At 40.3% G+C, this 22,569-nt stretch overlaps 1 protein-coding gene across 4 annotated transcripts in view; it reads right to left on the reverse strand.

The window, feature by feature from the left end:
* The window catches only part of TRIP11 (thyroid hormone receptor interactor 11), a 78,584-nt gene extending 60,827 nt beyond the window's left edge, over positions 1–17,757 (reverse strand). For 2 of the 4 annotated variants that reach the window (XR_014293775.1, XM_082617827.1), the window contains exons 1-5: positions 15,234–17,755; positions 13,786–15,003; positions 9,656–9,717; positions 4,444–4,554; positions 1,184–1,462 (exon numbers count right to left, since the gene is read on the reverse strand). Coding sequence is in view for 3 of the 4 variants with exons in the window: in XM_082617827.1 (XP_082473953.1) it covers positions 1,184–1,462; positions 4,444–4,554; positions 9,656–9,717; positions 13,786–13,924 (591 nt within the window). In the remaining variant the exon portion in view is untranslated. Of the gene's footprint in view, positions 1–1,183; positions 1,463–4,443; positions 4,555–9,655; positions 9,718–13,785; positions 15,004–15,233 lie in introns of all 4 variants that reach the window. The other 2 variants (XM_082617828.1, XM_082617829.1) reach the window with 2 other exon arrangements.
* Between the last annotated feature and the right edge of the window lie 4,812 nt (positions 17,758–22,569).

A 22,569-nucleotide genomic window follows, 5' to 3' on the forward strand; every position in this document is an offset into this window, starting at 1 on the left:
TATGCTTTATTAGAAAATTAAGTCCCCTGAAGGGTGCCAATTATACCTTTTTCACTGTAACATCCCAGGACAGGTCTGTCACATAGTAGGCATTTGAGATATGCTAAAGGAAATATACCAAATATTTTCCACATGAAATCTTACCTAGGCAACGTTTCTTAAAATGTGTTCCTCGGATCATCAGAATCACCTGGGTACTGATTTGTTTGACTATATTTTTCAACATCCTAAAATAGGCTACAAAATACTAATCTCTACTCTCTGAAGGTATAGGACAGGGGACCTACAATATTACCAAGTTCCTCAGGTTATTCTTACACATACAAAGTTTAAGAACTACCATCTTTCAGAGATAAGATGGACAAACAGATCATCCTCTCTAAGGTTTATTCTGGGTACTGGGAATGTCTAGCAACTTGGGAAGCAAGGAGATCATTTTAATTGGGAGGGTTTCTCCTTTACACAACAAGGTTACACTCACAAAAAGATAGAAAATAATCTCTTTACTTATGTACTTTATTTTTCTTCACACTGATGGAATAAAGTCTATATGAACAACGTTCCGGTTTATTTCAGGTCTCGTGTGTATTGGCAACCTCGGTAATACATAAAATCTGATAAAGAAGACAAAAAAGGGATCCTTGGAAGAAAGTTAACAGCTCAAAATAGGAAGGACTTAATTTCTATTCTAATGTGTGAGAAACAACACATAACAGTTTATGTGTTTTATAATACCAATTATCAGATTTTTCATTTTACATATAATTAATGCAAAGAAGAACCTCAGACAACATCTAAGCAAGTAGTTTCAAATCTGGTGCCTTGGTTCCACCAGAGAAGTCTCAGGGACTCCAGGGGAAGAGGTGCTGGTTCAACCACAGCAACTCCATTTTTGTCTCCTTTAAGTAAGTGCTGGACTTGTAGCTTTTAATTTTATTTTAAAGCATGGTTCTCTTGCTTTAAATTTTTTGGAAATTTCTTCCAAATATTGTACAGAAGGGGAAACTGAGGCTGAGAGAGAAAGATGACCTGACTAAAACCACTTAAAAAGTCACTGGCTGAATCAGAATACAGGTTTCTGATTTCCTAGTCCAGGGTTCTTTCTGATACCAAAATTTCTACACATAGCATCGTTACTTTTATTCACTCACGGTTTTCAAAAACTCATGAAAATTCTACCTACCTGAGCAATATGCCTCCAATGGCCAACTTCAGACTCAAGTCTTGAAACTTCATTTGACAATCTGTTTATTTCTCGTTGTGATGAAATGATGTCACCAAAATCCATGTCATCATCGTGGAACGCTGAAGCAGGATGACTTAAACCATAACCAAATGAAGGAGATGCAGCAGTTGCTGGTGTATCACGAGCTCCTGAAATCCCTGGCTGAGCAGCTGACTGCAGCTTCAGCAACTGATCCTGCAGCGCAATCTGTCTTGCTTTAAGATGGCTGATTTCTACCTATATTTATAATCCATAGTTTAGAGAAGGTACTTCAAAATAACCATATTGACCCTTTTATACATTCATAATGTTAAAAGTGATAATAGTTTAAGATTACCCAACGACAGTACTCTATCAACTGAATCCAAGTTGTCTATAACACCCCAACATAATATTTTTATTTCAAAACCATGATTACCATAGAGCATAGATAATGTTCCAATTAATATGAGCAACAGAATTCCACTCATACATTAACTAAAGCAATAAAATGCTCAGTTAAACATCAGTTGACCATCTTCTACATATCAGGTAGTATAGTATATGCAATTTCTTAGGGTTCTGTTTGTGATTATCAAGGCTCAAGAGATGAGAAAATAAAAGCTGCAACAGTCTATGCACTGTAAGCTTCCTTAGAACACCTGTTGGAAGAGTCTTTTGTAACTGATTATGTATGGTTGGATTTAGGCTTAAAATGCACCATGAATCAGGTAACTTTGTACTGGTCTACACAACACAGCTAGAAGGAAGCTTTGATTTATTAATCCGACCTTCACAGTAAGCCTGTGATTAATAGCCCATTAGTCTTAGAAGGAAATCATGCACTGAAAGAGGCCTTGGCTTTAGCCTTGGCAAAGAAAGGCCAGTGAAAATCTGACACTACTCAGGGAGACGACAGTATACAAACCGTGAAACCCCGAGCAGAGTTTTGACTGAAGGTTTGCAATACCAGGTCAGTGTCTAAAAGAAGTTATAAAACTAGGACTTACCATAGTGCCACATCCATTCTAAGTAAAAGAGTACTCAAAACATAAAAGCAAGCTAGAGAAAACTGAAATAAGCTTTCTGTAAAATACTCAAGCTAGTCCAAAAGACAACCTGCCACAACAGAGGAAAGTTGGATACTGAGACAGTCAGCAAGTAACAGTATTTCTAATGTCAAGCAATTAGACAAACAAAAACCAAATACAATGATGTTAAATGTCATAATAAACAGACATTTTTTTGTATCAGAGCCCCTTCTCTAATGGAGATTTAGAATAATGTACAAATTTTATTTTCCCATAAATGATATGAGGCAAATTGCATCTTTGGGCAGTATGAACATCACAACGAGGGCAACCAATAGATTCAGAAAATAGCAGATCTAAAGTATATATTATCTTTCATTCTAGTAAAAAGTACTGAAATCAACAATTCTTTTCAAATGTAGCTATAATGCAAAGAAAGTTCTCATTATACAACAGACATTTATATCAAGTTGTAGAGTTAAAAAGTACAAACTCTACTAACAAAGACGTATTCCTAAACTTGAATTCTTAATTTGCCCTCTAATATCCATAGTTAAGTAGAAAATAAAATGCCAGATTATTCCACAGCAGTTTTTTCAACTAGGATGTAAGCATCAGAATCAGCTATGGGGTTTTTGAAAAATACCCATACCAGAGCCCCTTCCCAGTACACGAAATCAGAATCTCCTAGAGGACCTAACAATGTGTACTTCTTATGATTCAGCTGTAAACCCCTGGGTGATTCAGCTACTGCTCTACTGGAGTATCTGTAAATCAGTGCTGCTCAAAGTGTGGTCTGTGGACCAATGCCATGAATGTTTGCTACCAGTCCATGACAAGATAAGTAAAGAAACTGAAAGAGTAAGGCTTAAAGATTTTTAAAGCAAGTTGACAGGGGCTTCCCAGGTGGCACAGTGGTTAAGGATCCACCTGCCAAGGCAGGAGACACGGGCTCGAGCCCTGTGAGCCACAACTACTGAAGCCCGTGCACCTAGAGCCTGTACTCCCAACAAGAGAAGCCACCGCAATGAGAAGCTCGCGCACCTCAACAAGGAGTAGCCCCCGCTCGCCGCAACCAGAGAAAAGCCTGCGCACAGCAACGAAGACCCAACGCAGCCAAAAATAAAGTAAACAAATAAATAAATTTTTTAAAAAATAAAGCAAGTTGACAGTAATTTTACATCTTTTGAATCTTTGCAAAAAAAAAGTGGGCTTTTAACTTTAATTTGAACATGTAACTTTGCTTTTTTACATTCATTTTATTTTTGTAGTAATTCATTTTTATTGTATTTTATAAAATCAATTCCAAACAGATTGGAAATTTAAGTTTTTCTTTAAATGTTTATATTTATCTTCAATGTGGTTTACTTTTATTTTTCATCTTAGTATGTCACTAAAAGAACTTGAAATCAATGCATCTAAATTTTAAAAACCCAAGTATAAAATGATGGTAGAAATGAACATTTAATCAACAATCTGAAGAACTCCCCAGTGATCTGGATAATTAAACAAGAAATTCTGTGGCTCAATTCCACAGAATCATTTACTGAATTCCACTTACGTACTAAACACTAAAGAGAATTCAACGACAGAATGAAACATTAGGGACATAGTCTATTATTTTAAGGATTTGTAGTAACATCGGTTAAATCATATAATATTATCAAAACTGCAAAGGAAAGATAAGCTAACTCCAAAATAACCATTTCTATCAAACTAAAGGGGGAAAAATTATAGAACAGTATAAGTCAACTATAAAATGCCTAATATTCTGTTTTTCCATGGAAAATCAAGTAAACACTAATAAGCATATGTTAACACTTGTAGTTAAAATCATTTTTTTAAAAAGTAATGTTATTAACAATCACAATGATTTAAAACAAATTTAGGTAAATAGATGAGAAATAAGTTTAATAAAATCAGAAATTATAAGCAACAAATGCCTGAAGATATTGTACACAAAGACTTTTCTTCTTTTGGAAAGTAGAAATTAAACTCCACAAAGGTTAGTTTATGTAATATAAACATAAAAGCTTACAGAGTTCTTGTTAAATTAGTGATATCATACTGAGTTGGAAATTACTAATTTCAACACCCTTCTGATATTTTCATGGATCTAAACAGAGCTTGATTTCTATTATAACTCTTAGAAACCATCCTAAATACATTACAGTGAAGTAAACATGAAGTAACTGTAATAACCTTTACCTCCTTCTGTTGCAGTTGATTTCGATAACTCATAGACTGCTGCTTTATTTGAAGCTCTGATGCTTCATGCTTCTCTTCCAGATCAGTACAAAGTTTTTTGAGTCTCTTATTCTAGAAGCAAAGAAAAAAGTGTTTTCAACAAAAAGCCTAAAAATAAAACATGTTAGTAACAGTTATGTGCAGGGCATTATGAAAAACATATTGCTTCATGCACAAAAAAGATGTACTATAGTAGGTCTCAGAATTCTGACCTTTAAACCACAATTTCAATTAAAGTCACAAGTGCAATAAGCATGTTTATAGAGATTATGCATAATTCTGAACCCAAGTTTTTAAAAAATCTTGCTCAGTTTGATTTTCTGCTAAGAAAAACTCACTGATCAGCATTTCCCCCATCTTTGTACACCCAGTGTCTAGCATACAGTAGGCAATAAATGTCTGGTAAATGAATGACCTAGATTACATGTTTAAACTTTTGTTTTCTCCCTGAACAGTAGTAGTTTTTTTAAAGAAACCTTTTTTTAAAAAGACTTATGGCTGAAGTATAGGTAGGAGGCCAAAACCTGACATTACTTGTCTGACTGAACCCTAGGCTCCTGAGTGAGGCACTTCTGAAAAATCCATTTTAAAAACCACTACTAGAACTCAGTTTGGAAAACTACAGTTTGAAGTACAAAAAATACTCTAAATATAATTCAATGAATCTAGACATCACAGTCTTTTGTTTTAAGATGTTGGCAAATATGAAAAAATTACTTAAATTTTATGTACCTAAGTATTAAATTATGTTAACCTAATATCATCCTTTGGCATCTGAATGAATAAGGGTGTAATGGAGCAAGAGAAACAGACACTAAAACTTTCTGCAAAAAGGAATTTACAAATTATTACAGATAATAATGTACTAAGAATTCTACTAATGTATCTGCAAGCAGAGTTTAACAATGGTAACTGAGAATAAGGAGATTCATGGTGGGAAAGAAAGCTCCCGCTAGAAGGTGAAGACTTTTTCACTTTGAGGATGTCATCTGTTTTCTTCTTAGATTCTAGGAATTTCTTACATCAACAGATGTGAAAATTATGATCCAGGGAGATTAAATGAATTCCCAGAGAAAATCAATGGTGTAAAATAAAGGAAAAATTATCACACACACAAACCCTAGTTTGGGAGTCCATCTCCAGAAATCTAACAGACCTTGGTTATCTTACAGAAATATGAATAAGAAACAGGACCAATGGTCACACAACTAATTACCTTCTTATCTACTGACTGCTTTTGCACGATTTTCTGTGAGCTGTTCACATGAAAATACCATACATAACTGAAGCAAGAGAATACACTAAAGTCAAAACCTAGTCATAAAGTCCACTCTAGGCTTTTTCACATAAAAATACCTAAGGCTACTTGTTTAACTCTGATGAATAACTAGAGCTGGAAAACTTTCAATTTGGCCAATAACTAATTGGTTGTCTTTCCTCATCTCCCTAGCCATGTAAGAGTCAGGTTGATAAAGCATATGAAGGACAGATTCTCTTCATGTGGCTGACCCAAAACATGGCAGGAGTTGTCTGGGGTCATATTTTCTGTTATATGAAATATGAAGCAGAGGGGGCTGATCTGAAAGGAAAAAAGAATAAACACACACAAAGAACAGAGAGGAATAAAAATGAGAGAGGTGGATTCCTGATGGCATCCAGTTCCGGTTGAAGCCCTTTCCTAAAGACTGGCTAAAATTTATGCCATTTTATATCATCAAGGTCTACTGGAACCAATTTTAGTTTGTGAGTTTCTTTTTTGAGTAGTATTAAGGACTGATATTTAAAACGTTTATTCTTTCTTAGTAGTCTTCCAACAAACAAAGAGAAAATACACTTAAAAAAAAAAGATTAAAACTCATTCTATCTTGCAATTACCATAAGGGTACATTGGGCCCTTTTACAATATAAATCTAAGAATAATCATGAGGTCACAATGATCTTGTTTTTTCTGTATCTTGAAACATTTTGCTATTTTATCATCCTAAGAATTAATCATTAATCATCAATTATTTACAACTATGTTAAAAAAAGACTTAAGAAAACAGAAGAACTGATGGAATCACCTAGAAGAATGATGCAACAGTGAAATAACCAGTTTTCTGACTGCATTACCCAAAGTACTGCATCATCTTTTTTTTTTTTTTCTTTTTGCGGTATGCGGGCCTCTCACCGCTGTGGCCTCTCCCGTTGCGGAGCACAGGCTCCGGATGCGCAGGCCCAGCGGCCATGGCTCACGGGCCCAGCCGCTCCGCGGCACATGGGATCCTCCCAGACCGGGGCACGAACCCGCATCCCCTGCATCGGCAGGCGGACTCTCAACCACTGCGCCACCAGGGAGGCCCTGCATCATCTTTTAAAAAGGAAAAAGCCAATCTGGAGACACCATCTTTGCAGTGGTTTTTGTGTTTGTTTGTTTTGGGGGGAGTTTTTTTTTTTTCACTTTCATTGAACACAATTGAAAATTCAGAATTTTCACTTTTCAACAGAGAAGAAAACTGACAGAGGAAAATATTCCACAATTAGACAACTGAGAGATAAATGCAAAGAGACAGAAAACAGCACTCTAGAGTCTAATGGTTGTGGTGAAAATGAATGTAGGAGCAAAATCTCAGACAAGTCTTCGAATAACAAGTCTATTGAATAACAACATCCTAGATGAATTTCTCAAACTCAAGAACTGAGGAGTGAACAATACATTTCTAAGAACAAAAAGGAAATATGGTGTTCTCGTGAAGTTAGTCATTCTATAAGAAAAGATTTTATCTCACAATATTTTGTGACAAAAACCTGAACCATTCATGCCACCTTACTAAATGGATATGTAACAGTATTCTTTCATTATGTATGACATTTGTACACCAGCATTTACTTGATACAGTCCCTACATGGACAAATGCTGAAGGCAGGTGTATACACAGGTGACTAGGAGGAAACATGACATAAAAATGAAAAAACTCAGTGGATTGATCACTCTAATTGGTATTTATAAATCTAAGAATAAAAATGCTTTGTAATTATGGAGCAAACAGCCATGCCTTTTAACAAAATCATAAGCCGTCAAAGTTTTCATAAGTATTGGTTTTAATGACACAAGTCAGGAAAAAGAACCAGAAGTAATAATAGGTTAAAATCTATTAGAGATGTAATTGAAATCTGGAATCAGTATTTACAAGATACATTCCAGTTCACAAAAAGAGTTAATAAGCAGTGAACTGCATTCAAAGAACACTGCCTATTTTGAGCATATATGCTTTCAAAAGCAGAAACACATGGAATAAAAATCTGAATTTGCTATATATAAGTTCTTATTACAATTTCTAATGAAGTTTTTCACTATCACTTTATTCTTACTTTTGTAAATTTTTTATAAAATAACAAAACAAAAAAATTAAAAGTACATTGGATCAAGGTGGTAAATGTGAAGACTTTTTCTTGGTACAGATGGTTAAATTAGCTTAGATTGGTTGCCATTAGTTGCAACTGAGGAAACTTAACTAATTAAGTCAATTTCAAATCTTAACATCTGTAAGCAAATCTAATTTCCTTTAGAAAACATACTGCCCTCTGTCTATACTAAAACTTTCTAAATAAATAGAATTTTCTATTGTAATTTCCTAGTGGTTTCAATCATATGTTCATTTTCTCTTATTGCAGTCACATAAGGCATTACCTTTATGAAGTGCTCATGTGCTGATAGAAGGCAAGAATCATGTATAGTCAAAACCACCTTAGAAAATAAAGTCCTCGGGAAGTCCAATAGTCTGTTTTCCTCTAGTATTGGGTTGGCCAAAAAGTTTGTTCGGGAACCCAAACAAACTCTTAGGCCAACCCAGTATTTGAGTAGCTCATGGTACTCTGAATAAGCACCAAGCAAGGAAGTTGGCTTTCATTTGGGGATGTGTTATACCAAAAATAAATATCTTTGAACACTAGAACCATACTTGCCTCAGTCCAAAGATAAAATTAGGAGAGAGACTAGAGCTGAAATCAACAGAGGGACAGAAGATTTCTCTCTCTCTTCTCAACCTCAACACAGAGCAGTCATTCATTAGGCAGGTTAACTCCATTTGCTCCCCCCCCGCCCCCCACAAATGTATACGGGCAAATTTACCTTAATTAATACCATTACACACAGCTCTGCCATCCGATTTTCCTGGGTGGGCCCATCCTGAGTGCTTTCTCAAGGATTTCTTTAGGGACTATAGGGACTATTTCCTATCTCAGCCTTACAAAGAAAGAAGCTATTACATTCATCTGTCACTGAAGCATCTACTAATTAGGTAATTACAGCTAAGGTCTCTTAAGTGCCACCAAACTGCCATCTTCTATTGAGGCAGAATACTTCAATAGTCCCTCTTGAGAGATCCCTCTACTTTCAAATTCCACAATCTGACCTTGATAATCTAGACCAGACCCCAGTAATGCTCGCTGTCAGAAAGTATTTTCTTATATTTAAATTCCATTTTCTCTTTTATGGGCTTAGCAAGGGAAAACATGCTACCACAGTCCCGTAAGAATACTGTGTGCTGAAATACTATTAAGTGTTCCCTCGCTGTTCTTATCCAAAGGCTAAATAGTTGGGTGTCTTTAGTACTTTACAACAGATCCCACTTTAAAACCTTTCATTTTCTTTACAGCTTTCCTTTGAACCCTTTCCAGGTTTTCCTCATCCCTATTAAGTACAATGTCCAGAGCTAGTTACCATGAGGCACTGACTAATAATGAAAAAATGGTAAAATTAATTTGCTATTCCTATATTCTACATTCTCTGTATACAAATATCACACTTTTTTAATGTTAGGGGATTAAAAAGCTCTAGATTAAACAGAATTGCATTCTTCACATTATATTTAAATAAATGTACTACTGCAGTTTAGCATACTAATAAAACATAGTAAATCCTTGATAATGATAAACTGTTGCCAATGTTATTTTCTAAACTTGGCAGATTTCCTTCTTCCAGCATTCAGAAGCAGCAGTGGGAATATTTAATAGCAAAGTGCAGTAACATGTAAATATATTCTTCATCAAAGGAAGATGACAGGGCTTAAAAAAACACTAAGATAAAGGGAAAGAGAGAAAAAGTGCATTAAAAAGAGAGGACTGAAATAAAGTATGAATAACTTTCATGGCTTCAAAAAAGAAAAAAATCTAAATCTTTACGTTTCCTTACCTCTGATCTTAAGATTGTATGAATGGCTTCAACTTCCTTTCTCCTAGCATTAGGTAATTCTGCTACAAAAGAAAGAGCATATACTGAATATATACTCAGTCAACACCATGTGAAGTAAACAGGCATTTTAAGGAAAGTATATTTCACTGAGCTTTAAACAGAATGGCATGCTGATCTGAGAACAAATTCAGAAGACAAACATCACTTGATTGTTATCACAACTTTCTATTGTCACAAATGTTCTTTATTGTCATGTAAGTCATTCTTTGCCTATCTTCTACACCCTAGAGCATCTACCTTTACCCCATGGAAGTGTTCATTAAAATTTTGTTATGGGGTTTCCCTGGTGGCGCAGTGGTTAAGAATCGGCCTGCCAATGCAGGGGACACGGGTTCGAGCCCCGGTCTGGGAAGATCCCACATGCCGCGGAGCAACTAAGCCCGTGCGCCACAGCTACTGAGCCTGCACTCTAGAGCCCGCGAGCCACAACTACTGAATCCGTGAGCCTAGAGCCCGTTCTCCGCAACAAGAAAAGCCACCGCAATGAGAAGCCCGTGCTCACGGCAACTAGAGAAAGCCAGCGCACGGCAACAAAGACCCAAAGCAGCCAAAAATAAAATAATTTTTAAAAAAAATTTGTTATGGAAAATTAATCTCTCTCTGTTGGCTTAGTATAAATTTTGATGAAACTTACGCAGCTAGGGTTTTAAGGGCATATTTCTTTTCTTTTTTTTTTTTCTTGGTTTGGCCATGCCGTGTGGCTTGTGGGATCTTAGTTCCCCGACCAGGGAATGAACCTAGGCCCTCGGCAATGAAAGCGCCGAGTCCTAACCACTGGACCGCCACAGAATTCCCAAGGACGTATTTCTCTTATGAAACTGGGGTTTAGAGGGCCTTACTTCTAATTTTTTCTGCTCCCAATACTACCAAAAAATTAATGACATACAAACAAAGAATAAAAATGCAGCAAAAGAACACTTATTTCAAGTAACGAGGACACAAGTTATTTAAAATGTGAATGAGCTCAGTCTTGTTTTGTACATTTTCATTTAAAAGGAAAGTCAGAGGCCCACAGTACCAAAATGGCACAGCTGATGCTGCCAGATAATCATCATCCAGAGTTAGATTTCTTTTCTAAGTACTAGTATTTTTCATTACTCACAGCCCTTTAATACTATAAAAATAATTTATCTGAATTAGCGTAAATCAAAAGAAAATACAAGTGGCACCCGATAAATAATAGTGACAAACCCACTCTTCTTGTTTTGAAAATCACCAGGTGGGGATGCCTGGGTGGTTGTTTATACATCTTGCTTGAAACTCTGACAGGATTGTCTAATTGCTATTTAGAAGGGAACAAATTATAAGCTAATCTGTTTAGTAAGGTCATTGTTAGAAGCAGCAGTTGTTTCAAAGAGGGATTAAAAAAAAAAGTCATGAAGACTTTTCCCCCCAGGGCCTGCCCCACAAAATCCGGGTCTTTTTAAGAATAAAGGGGAGATGTTATGCAGACCAAAAAAGTTTTCCTCAGTGAGGGAAAACAAAAATAACAACTATCATTTATTGATGCTCACTATTTGTTAGGCACAATGCCATGCATTTTACACTCATGATTTCAGTTAATCCTCCCAACTTCATGATAGGTATAATTATCCCTATTTAACAGATAAGAACACTCTGCTTTTTAAAGGTTAAGTATTTAATAATTTGCCAAAGATCCCACAATTTGTAACACATGGAAGTGGAATTTCAATCCGTGTCTGATTTAAAAGCCCAAGCTCCTAAATCAATATAGTGTTTGGTAAAATAGCAACTTCCTGATATTGTAAAGATGGATAATTTTCAAGTTGTATCAACAGTGCTATTTTGGAACTGTTCTTGTTCCAAACTGCTAGCACAGGGTAGACACTCAATAAATACTTGTTGAATGAATAAATGAACTGCACTCTGACCCTATTTTTAAATGAGTCACAAAACTAATAAATTGGGTGTTAAGCAAGTCCTATTTTAATGCAAAGGGAAAACAAGAAAAGCAGATTTTTAATCACTCAGCAAAAATTTTTATTGAGCATCTACTATGTACCAAGGAAGGGTCCACATACTGGTAATATAAGGATAAATAAAATAGAGCTGTCAGAGAGAGATCCACAAAGTTCTGTTAGACACAACTCAACCTGCCATGGAGTGAGAATGGTTTCACCAGGTACCTGACATGTGAGCACGGTCATACAGGAAAAATTGTTTTCCAGGTAAAGGAGGGTAGTGGAGGAAGTAGAAAGGAAGGGCTTTCCATGCAAAGGCCTGGAGCTGTGTAGGTACCTCACAACGTTGCCTGTGCAGAAGCTCTGGGTGTAAGCATGCTTGTGTATATGAATGTGCATATATGTGGCTATTGGGAGAAAAGGGGAGAGAACAAGAGGTAAGACTGGAAGAGGTAGGTTGAACCCAGACAGGATAGGTTTCTGGTCTCCCAAAATTAAGAGGCTTGGATTTTATCCTGTAAGTAACAGAGTCAAGAGATTTTAAAGCACATTTGTTTTTAGAAAAGTAATTGGCAACACAACAGGAAATGGAGTAAAGTAAGGAAAAACAAGTGACAGGACATGAAAGAGAAATAGTGTGGGGGAGAGATAATGGGGATCTGAAGTAAGGAAGTAGGAATAATAAGGAAAGGACAAATACAAACAATTCAGGCACAGGATGAACAAGATTTGGTGACTAATTGGAAGTAGGCGGGAAAAAAAGAGGCAAAACAAAGTGACAAAGATTTCTAAGTTTAGGAGAACGGGTGGATGGTGAAACCATTAAAATTGAGAATACAGGAGCACATTCGGTGGGAAGAACAAACTGAATTCTACCTTAAGCCTGTAGGACATCCAAGTTGGAGACGGGGTGCCTATTTTCTGGCTTAGGGTCAAAGGAATAGTCAACTGTTTTCCCCTATCTAGGAAACAAGGAGAGACTAGGCATTTCCCATGTTATCTAGCCCTTCTCTGCTTCTGACTGCCCTCAGGGTCACATGAGCCTTTCCTGAACACAGGAAGAATCCCTTTAACTCCCATCCCCAACCTGTCCCACCTGATGGACCCCCAAGCAGTTAAATGGATTTCGGCAGCTCCCCAATCTTCCTCCCTTCTAAATAGACCCTACAGAAATTCTAAATATAGATACTATTTTTCTAAATCAAACCATCTTTCTCTATTTCAACCAAATAAACACGAAAACTCAGTTAAATCAGTATTAAAAAGTTAAACCAGAATTCTAATTTATTTACAACAAACAAACTGCCAAAGAAACTGCTCTCATCCAAAAGACCACCCATTATCTCTCTGGAGGCAGACCCAGAATGAAATTTAAAAAGTCTTTTGATCTAAATACTACTTGCTGAAAGAAATATCAAGAAATCAAAGGGGTAATTAACTTAATCAACGATTACCATGTAACTCTGGGTCACTATTCATTAGTAAAACAAAATGAGGACTTCAAAAATGAGTGAAGGTTGCTCAGGGTACCCAAAGCTTGTTCTACTGTAGAAATATGGTGGGGGGGGTGGGGGAGGCAGCGGGCAATTAGGCACAAAAGTACAATTTCAGCTGGAACGCTGTAATGTGTCACCAGAACAAGCAAAACTATATAAAGTAATAGGAAAACCATACCCATGTTTCACTAACAATATATTCAAGTGAGAAAGGGTAAGAGTCACTAAATATCTTAATTATGAGTTAACTTCAATAGTTAACGAAAATCGAAGAAAACCCCAACTGACGTGTCACACACAAATAATTTTTTTAACTGTGTCAGTATAACGGAAGAGGATCAAAATCAGTTCCGCCCCCAAGTTAAGGGCAAAGGAAGAGGTGGGCGTGGATGAACCAAACAAAAATAAACTCTACGCGACGTAGGGGCAGTTCCACTCTGCTGAGCTATCCTGGGTACTCAACGGCGAAGAACCAGGACTCTTCCCCCACCCCCCGACCCCAGTGGTCTCTCACTAGAGAAAATCGGTTAAGAGGCAAAAGGAGTGACACTCCTCTGGACCTGTCTGCGTCTCGTGACAGATGGACTTGGGGACCAAACGGACGCTCCCAGGGTCCCAGTAAACCCCTCCCTCCCATCGCCCCAGCTGTTACCTTCCACATCCTCCGTGCCCTCCATCAGCATCTCCTTCGTAAAGTTTGAAATCTGGCCAGTGAGGGAAGCCAGGCTGCCCCCGACTTGACTCAGGGACTGGCCCAAGCCGGAGCCGAGGCCCCCAAGCCAGGACGACATCGCTGCGGGTTAGAGAACAACCTGCTCCGCTCCAAGAAAGGCGGCCAGCGTCGTCGGACGACCCCGCCAAATGTCCTCGAACCGCTGTCTCCGGGGGACTGGTCCAAATCACAACACTCAGGATTTGATAAGACAGGGATTCCTAGGCAACGCCGGCTTCGGGGACCCCCACCTACCGCCGGGCTCTGACTAGAAACGCAGAGGCCTGGCCTGGGACTTTACCAGGGGCCCAATTCCAGTGACATGGGCACCCCCGTGGGGCCTCCGCTCATTCTCACGACTTCCCACAGTCCGGGTTAGGCCACTTCTTCCTCTGCTTTAGTGACTTTCCCCAGTTCCGTTGGCAACTCCTGCCAACTCGACGCCGACAGCCATGACACCCACACTGAACGCGGCAATAGGTCATAGAAAGGCGCCGCGATGACGTACAAAGGCCCTGCAGAGCCGCCGGGCGTCTCCTTGGCGCAAAGGAGCATGGGATCTCGGAGGACCAAGAACGGGCGCGGTGGCCGCGGCCTCCAGCCCAGGCCAAGGTCGTCTTCCACGTAGCCTGCCCGCTTTGGCAGCAGGTGGAAGAGCGACCGGAACCCGCTGCGACGCTGCGCTTTCGGCCGACCGCGGCTGGATTTGAGGTAGAGCCGACCCTCGGTGGGTGCCCCCCAAAGCCGGCGTGGCCTGGGAAGGGAACCCCGTGGACTCTTACTCTGTTGGTGAAACCTGAGTGTTTTAATTCTGACTACACTCGCGAAGGCAGCGGTGCGAGGACACTGGGCGGAGACCCTCCACCGGACAGGAAGTGGACTTTACATAACTTATCACACGTATACAGTAACGATTATTCTACACCCTGTCAAGGGCCGCTCTGTGCCCGGCACTACGGTATTAACTAAGGATACACAGAAGGGATGGGTTGCAAATTCAAGTGTCCAGGCAGCAAACATACTTATATTGATGACCTTCATAATGGAAATGTTCTCTGCTGGCTTTCCAGCTCACAGTTGATACCCTGCCTTCTTTAATATACGAAGAGCTTTATTCATGAAGCCGACCTAACCCATGAAGTTGAAAATACAGACAACCTCTTTTCTTTTTTTTTTTTTTTTTTTTTTTGCGGTACGCGGGCCTCTCACTGCTGTGGCCTCTCCCGTTGCGGGGCACAGGCTCCGGATGCGCAGGCCCAGTGGCCGTGGCTCACGGGCCCAGCCGCTCCGTGGCATGCGGGATCTTCCCCGACCGGGGCACGAACCCGTGTCCCCTGCATCGGCAGGCGGACTCTCAACCACTGCGCCACCAGGGAAGCCCAGACAACCTCTTTTCAAAATAACTTTTTAGAGGACAGTATGCCAACTTAATACAGAAGGAAAGCTCTTCTAATGTGAACTCTCCTAAGGTATTGGTGGTACTAGCCCTGCAAGACCCCACCCCTCCCACGGCCCTCAGTTACACAAGTTGGTGCACACACCTGTGTCCTGAATTGCTTGGTTTCCTCCCTAAAGGAAAATAAGTCACGTGACTCACAGGCATTTGCTGCAGTGGTACGTGGACACACACTACCTGACCAGAGAGACTGCCACAATTTTTACTTTGAAAAGAGCAGGATAGGTCTGCAGGTCTTTGAAGCATAGCACCAAATGTACCAGCATCTTTCTCTTCGATTTTATTCACAGCAGGGGCCGCCACAGATTTCAGTTCATTTCATTTCATTTGTGAATGGAACATTGGGCATGCCTCCAGTATTTGAAATCTGATGGCACCTAGGAATAGTAGCCCTCCCAGAAATCTGAATGCTTTTCAAATAAAATTTGCATCTCGTTCTGGAAGTTTTTATTAAATGTTTTCCATGTCGTTTTTTTTTTTTTTTTTTTTTTTTGCGGTTCGCGGGCCTCTCACTGTTGTGGCCTCTCCCGTTGCGGAGCACAGGCTCCGGACGCACAGGCTCAGCGGCCATGGCTCACGGGCCCAGCCGCTCTGCGGCATGTGGGATCTTCCCGGACCGGGGCACGACCCCGTGTCCCCTGCATCGGCAGGCGGACTCTCAACCACTGCGCCACCAGGGAAGCCCTCCATGTAGTTTTTTGAAAGGCATCATTGCCCACGGGTTAGATGTGCAGACTCTGGGGCCTGACTGCCTGGATCTTTCATTTATTAGTTGTATGACCTTGGGTAGGTTACTTAACCTCTCTGTACCAGTTTCTCATTTGTAAAATGGGGAATGATAATAGTATCTACGGGGCAGGGTTGTTTGGAGGATTAAGTAAGGTAATTTTTAAGTGCTTGGAACAGTGCCTGGTACGTGGTGAGTTCTATTAAGTGTAAAGTTTTAAATTTGTGACATAAAGGTGATCTGCAAGTTATTAATGTGTCTCCCATTATTCTGAGCACCAGGGATACAGCAGGAGAAAACACACAAAGTCCCTGATCTCGTGGAGCTTGCATTCTACTGGGAAGGAACAGATGAGAAATTAAATGTAATAAATATAAGACAGGTGGTGATGGCTGCTATGGGGAAAGTATAAAACAGGGTAAGAATGATATGGAAGGGATGTGGGGAGAAATGGCACTTGTAATATTGTAGAAGGTGGTCAGGCAAGGCCTCACCGGTAAGATGATATTCGAACAGAGACTTGAAGGAAATAAGATAGTAAGACATGTGGGTATCTGGAAAAGAGCAGTCCAGGCAAAAGAAACAGCTGATGCAAAGTTCCTGAGGTAGGAGAATCCTTGCCAGGTTAGAGGATTAGCAAAAAGGCAAGGATGGCTGGAGCAGAGTGGGCTGGCGAATGGTGGTAAGCAGTGACGACCAAGGAGTAAGAATAGAAGAGGGCAGATCACATAGGACCTGGTAAGCCAGTGTAGGAACTCAGAGTAGGTTGAGGGATTGCTTTGAGAAAAGGAGCCACGTGAACTTAGGACGTAATTGGGTTCCTGGGTGACAGTGTAAAGTTTAGTGTAAATCAAGCTCTTGTTTCCTACAGGTGTAAGTTCTCTGGAGTGCCATTTCCATAAACTCATGTTATGCCATAAAGACACTGCAGTTAATGAAGAAAACAAAATATACGTCTTCACATCATGTATTAAGTTATTAACATAAAAGCTACGTCCTAAAGTCCTCCTTATGGAGGATTGTTTACAGTGCAATGGACTATGGTCTGAGAGACTTAAAGTTTGGTTCTGATAAATAGCATGATATGATGTTTGGGATGTGCTTCAGAAAAATGGCGACAGGGTAGGTGAAACAAGAATTGTCAGGACTTGATCATTGTTGATGCTGGGTGATGGGTACATAGGGGTTCACTATACTGGTCTTTTACTTTTGCATAGGTTTGAAATTTTTTATAATAAAAAGTTAAAAGACATACAAGTTTGATGAAGTTTGGGCTGAAGACACCTCTTCTTTTTCGTACCCCAAACCCCTGTAGCTAATAAGGGTGTTCATCATCACTTAATGAGTAGCAAAATCAGCCCAGCAATATCAAACATACCACATCAGACAGAGCCCATGAATCTGCATGGCTCCACGTGGTGGGATCCAGGCTGCCCAGCTGAAATTCTGAACTTAGGAGTTTTGTAACCTCAACAGGTAGAAGATTTTTTTTAAAAGCTAACCACAACAACAACAAAAAGTACTGTCAACTGCACACTGGTTTCCATTGCTCAAGGCAGCGTCACCAATTCTTCTCTCAGGAGGACAGTTCCTTTGTTCTGATGAAACCATCCAGATGTTTTATTTATGCAAATGTGAAGAAAAAAACACTTTTTAAAGTAGAATTTAAAATATTAGTCCGATCTTTCCCTCTGAATTTCTAAATAGTATGCTTATATTGCCATTTTCTCATGAATTTTAGACATTACCTTCTCTCTATTACAGAAAATAAAAGATTTAGCAGTCTTGTATTACCACATGCCTCTATTTCCCTTCCTTCTGAGCTCCCAATAGAGTGATATAATTATTGGTAACATCACTAATTAAAGTTTACTTTATATGACTACATAAGTGTTGTTCATTGCTGAGCCAAATGATATGCTAAGATTACATGTCCTTTATTTTTCAAACTTCTGTTCTTCCTGAAGTTAACAAATTCCATCTTTTAGATTTGCACAATTTTCTGTTATTTCAGAATCACTAATCCTTCTAAAACTTAGCAACAGAATTGTAAAACATGCTCCTAATTCTTCAAGAAAGTATCAAGAATTCTGTTATTTGCTTGGACTCAGTCCTTTCTACCCGGGGTCCTCTGTTTCCCTGCTCCACTCTCCCCTGACCTATTCTCTGGGCCTTGTTTTTCTTTCTGGAACCTCGTAGACGCTTCCCTTTATCTGTGATGCTCTGAAATGAATAATGATGTGCCTTGGGGTGGGTTTGTTGTTTCATTAATTATGTTGGGGACTCAGCAAACCCTTCCAAAAACCATGTCTTTTAGTTCTGCAAATTATTTAAAATACTTTTTTTTTTTTTTTTTTTTTTTTTTTTGTGGTACGCGGGCCTCTCACCGTTGTGGCCTCTCCCGTTGCGGAGCACAGGCTCCGGACGCGCAGGCTCAGTGGCCATGGCTCACGGGCCCAGCCACTCTGTGACATGTGGGATCCTCCCGGACCGGGGCATGAACCCATGTCCCCTGCATCGGCAGGCGGACTCTCAACCACTGCGCCACCAGGGAAGCCCTAAAATACTTTTTATTGATGAATGGCCCCTCTCTAGGGAAACAGCTGTTTTTCGGATATTTTTAATCAATCCGCCTGGTTTCAGTCCACATCTCACCCCCACCTTCCATGATAGTTGTTGCTTCATGTCCTGTGTACTGCTGGATGTCCTTCTCTTTAATGCTTAGTATGCACCTTCCTCAGTTCTGCTCATTCCTGTATCAACCTTCTCCGTCTTCCAGAGAAAAGTTCGCATCTCTCTTCTGCTGTTGCCTCAACTGGCAGTGACTGCTAATTGTTCCCCAAAGTCTGTTCTCCCCTTTGGGCATGGTAATTGAACCGTCACTTTTTACCTGGACAATGGTACAGTAAAAGATGCCAGTGCCCCTTCTGATCCCATCACCCCTTTACCGTTTTCGTGCACACCTATCCTTGGGGTGCTTTTACTCCCAAAAGTCAGCACCCATTTCTTTTCGGCAGAGGACTGCCTTCAGGCTGCCAGAGCCCACATTGCCTATGCCCAAGAGAGCTGAAACAGCCTTGTTCAGTAGCGTTTTAAAATGACACAACTGGGCTTCCCTGGTGGCGCAGTGGTTGAGAGTCCGCCTGCCAATGCAGGGGACACGGGTTCGTGCCCCGATCCGGGAGGATCCCACATGCCGCGGAGTGGCTGGGCCCGTGGGCCATGGCTGCTGAGCCTGCGCGTCTGGAGCTTGTGCTCCGCAACGGGAGAGGCCACAGCAGTGAGAGGCCCGTGTACCGCAAAAAAAAAAAAAAAAAAAAAAAAAAGAAAAAAAAAATAATAAAATGACACAACTCCCCTGCCCACAGTGGGACATCTCTAAGATGTGACTATACTTCCTCGGGACCTGTCTGCAAAATTGAGGCTCTGTTTACTGTTACACCCTTGCTTGGCTTCCTTTTCTTATCTCCCACCCCCTTTTACCTGTTCCATTTCTTCCTGGGAGCACTTTTTAAAAATAGTTTTCACTTATCTCAGGGTCTGCCTCTAGGGTGCTCAAGCTAAGACTCGTGACCACCCAGAATGAAAACCAGGGTGGCCCATGTCATATAAGTGGAAGTGGTGTGTGCAACTTTAAGGAGGTGACCTTAAAGAAAGGGCACATGGCCTTTTCCCACCCTCCTTTTGCTTTCTGATTGCTGGAATGCAGATGTAAGCATGGGCACCATAGCAGCTGTCTTAGATCCATGAGTTGACACTAGCAATGGAAGCCATGTATGTAAAGCAAGAATACAGAAAGCAGATTCCTGACACTGTGTGATGCCCTATCAGCCCTGGATTGGCAATCTCTACACTTCCTGAAGATGAGAGAGAAAAAAATTTGTAGCATGTAAAGTCACTGTTATATTAGGTTTTTCTATGACAGTCAAATCTCATCTAATGAATTCATCTCTTCTGCTGGTCTCTCTGTACTTATGAGTTTATATTTTTTTCTTTACTTTCATTTATGTAGTTCCTTTTTAAAAATTTTTATTTATTTTTGGCTGTGTTGGGTCTTCATTGCTGTGCGCGGGCTTTCTCTAGTTGTGGCGAGCAGGGGCTACTCTTCATTGTGGTGTGCAGGCTTCTCATTGAGGTGGCTTCTCTTGTTGCGGAGCACAGGCTCTAGACACGTGGGCTTCAGTAGTTGCAGCACATGGCCTCAGTAGTTGTGGTGCACGGGCTTAGTTGCTCCGCAGCATGTGGGATCTTCTCAGAGCAGGGATCGAACTCATGTCCCCTGCACTGGCAGGCGGATTCTTAACCATTGGACCACCAAGGAAGTCCCTTTACTTCCATTTAGGTGGAATTTTGGAAGGGAGTAAATACAGTGATCCATCCTATGTATTTTTTATTGTGATAAAATATACATAAAATGTACTGTTTTTAAGTATACAGTTCAGTGGCATTAAGTACATGCACGTTGTTGTGCAATCATCACCATCCATCTCCAGAACATTTTTCATCTTCCTAAACTGCAACTCTGTACCCATTAAATAACAACTCCTTAGTTCCTACTCTGCCCAGCCCCTGGCAACCACCATTCTATTTCCTGTCTCTATGGATTTGACCGGTCTAAGGACCTCATAAGTAGAATCACACAGTAATCCTCTGCACTTAACTAAAAGTCCCTGGGAGACGATTCAGATGATTGTTCAAAAAAGCTAAATCTGCTTTGGGCCTGAGAATGTTTTCAGTGTTGGAGACAGGGCTGCCCTTGTGCATAAGAGAAACACAGCTTTTGGAGAAAACATATCTTACTTGGAGAAGGCATGAAAGGTGTGGGATCAGCTCCTTCCTGGCCTCTGGCACTGGGTTTGAGCCACTTTAGAGGGGTGAATACCAGAACCCAACTGAACGATTTTCTGAGAGACTCAGCAGGATTCTAGGTACCAGCAGAGCTGCTCAGGGCCTGTGTGACAATGTGTGGTTTGGGGCTGAGACAAGGCCATTCCACTCACCTTTGCTTGGAACTTATGACCCATCTGGTGCTCCAAGGATTAGACATTGTTGAGCGTGGTACTTTTGCATCTTATTTTCTACCAGGTTATTGCTGGTATACAAACAAGCTATTGGTTTTTGTTGACTTATTGACCTGCCTCATTAGTTCCAGTAGCTTTTCAGTTAATTTCCTTGTGTTCTCTAGGTGTACAATCATATCAGCAAATAATTAGGCATCATCCTTTCCAATATTTATACATCATCATTTCATATGATAACATGTTGACAGTAATGAAGGTTCACTTAAAGGTAATTGGAGTGACAGGCCTAAAGAGCTTTGGGAAAGCTGGTTTCAAAAACAGAGAGGCCAAAGGCCAAGTGAACGGGTAAGATGTTATGGCACATGCTTATATGTGACATGATGATGTCCTGGACTAGAAGTGGCTGAGAAAGACCAAAGGGAGCTACTCAGATATTAATCACTACAATTGATGATGTGGATTGACAAGCAAAATATCAATACAGTGCTAAGTTTTCAAAACGGTAGTTTCTGACAGTGATGAAAAATACTGCATAAATATAACGGGAAGGAAAACAAAATGCACAAGTGGGAAGTGGGAGCCTTGCCTAAAATTCTGATCTGAGATAGGTTAAGCAATATACCTTTAGTGTTAAAAATTCAGTTTTTCGGGTTGCTTAAGGTGGACACTGGCATGGAAGGCTCTTTGGTAGAAGGTGTAGTTAATGGGCCTTTTAAAAGATTTTTTTAAAAAAAGGCTTAGGATATTCTAGAGGAGAGAATATTCTAGAATCAGATTGTTTGGTGTAATAAAATATAAATACAATTCAAACTTATCTTCGTAAAACTGTATATAAGATTTTGCCTACATCCCAGTTCCAGCTTTTGTTCATTACCTGCTAGCCTCTCCAGCTCTCCCTGTTCTTCAGAGACAAGCAACCACCTCTGCCTCAGAGTCATTGTGCTTGCTGTTTCCCCAGGCAGTATAGTGCCTCCTCATTTTTCAGGTGTCTGAAAGGCACCTCTGCAGAGGCCTTCCTTGAAACCAGCCTGAAGCAGCACTCCCTCCCAGTCGCATGCTATCATACCATCGTGTTGCCTTCCTATCTCACAGAATAAGCATAGCTCTCGACATGTCATGAAGCCATGCTCAGTAATTCAGATTTCCTGTAATTTCCTCTGCCTAATGGCCAATCAGAATGCAAGCACCAGCAGAGCAGAGTATCTTAATCATGGCTCTGTTCCAAGAACCCAGAACCATGCCAGGCACATGGTGAACGCACACAGGTCTTGCTAAGTGAGTGAATGAATAAGGAATTGGTTTTCCCTTGTAGCCCATGAGACAAAGGGTGGTTGGGGATCCTGACCCAGGGAGAACTGGAACAATCTTGAGAGAATAAGGTCCAGAGAAGAGTGGCAGTCCAGTTGAAAGAGAAAGTTCTCATAGCAGGCCAATGAACTTTAGGGACAGGGATACCCAAGGGGCAAAGGCAAAGGGGCAAACGAGAGTTTTAGGGTGCCTGGGGGTGAGAAAGAACTCGG

The sequence above is a fragment of the Mesoplodon mirus genome (genome assembly GCF_964341445.2).
Source record: "Mesoplodon mirus genome assembly, chromosome: 4".
NCBI lineage: Eukaryota > Metazoa > Chordata > Mammalia > Artiodactyla > Ziphiidae > Mesoplodon > Mesoplodon mirus.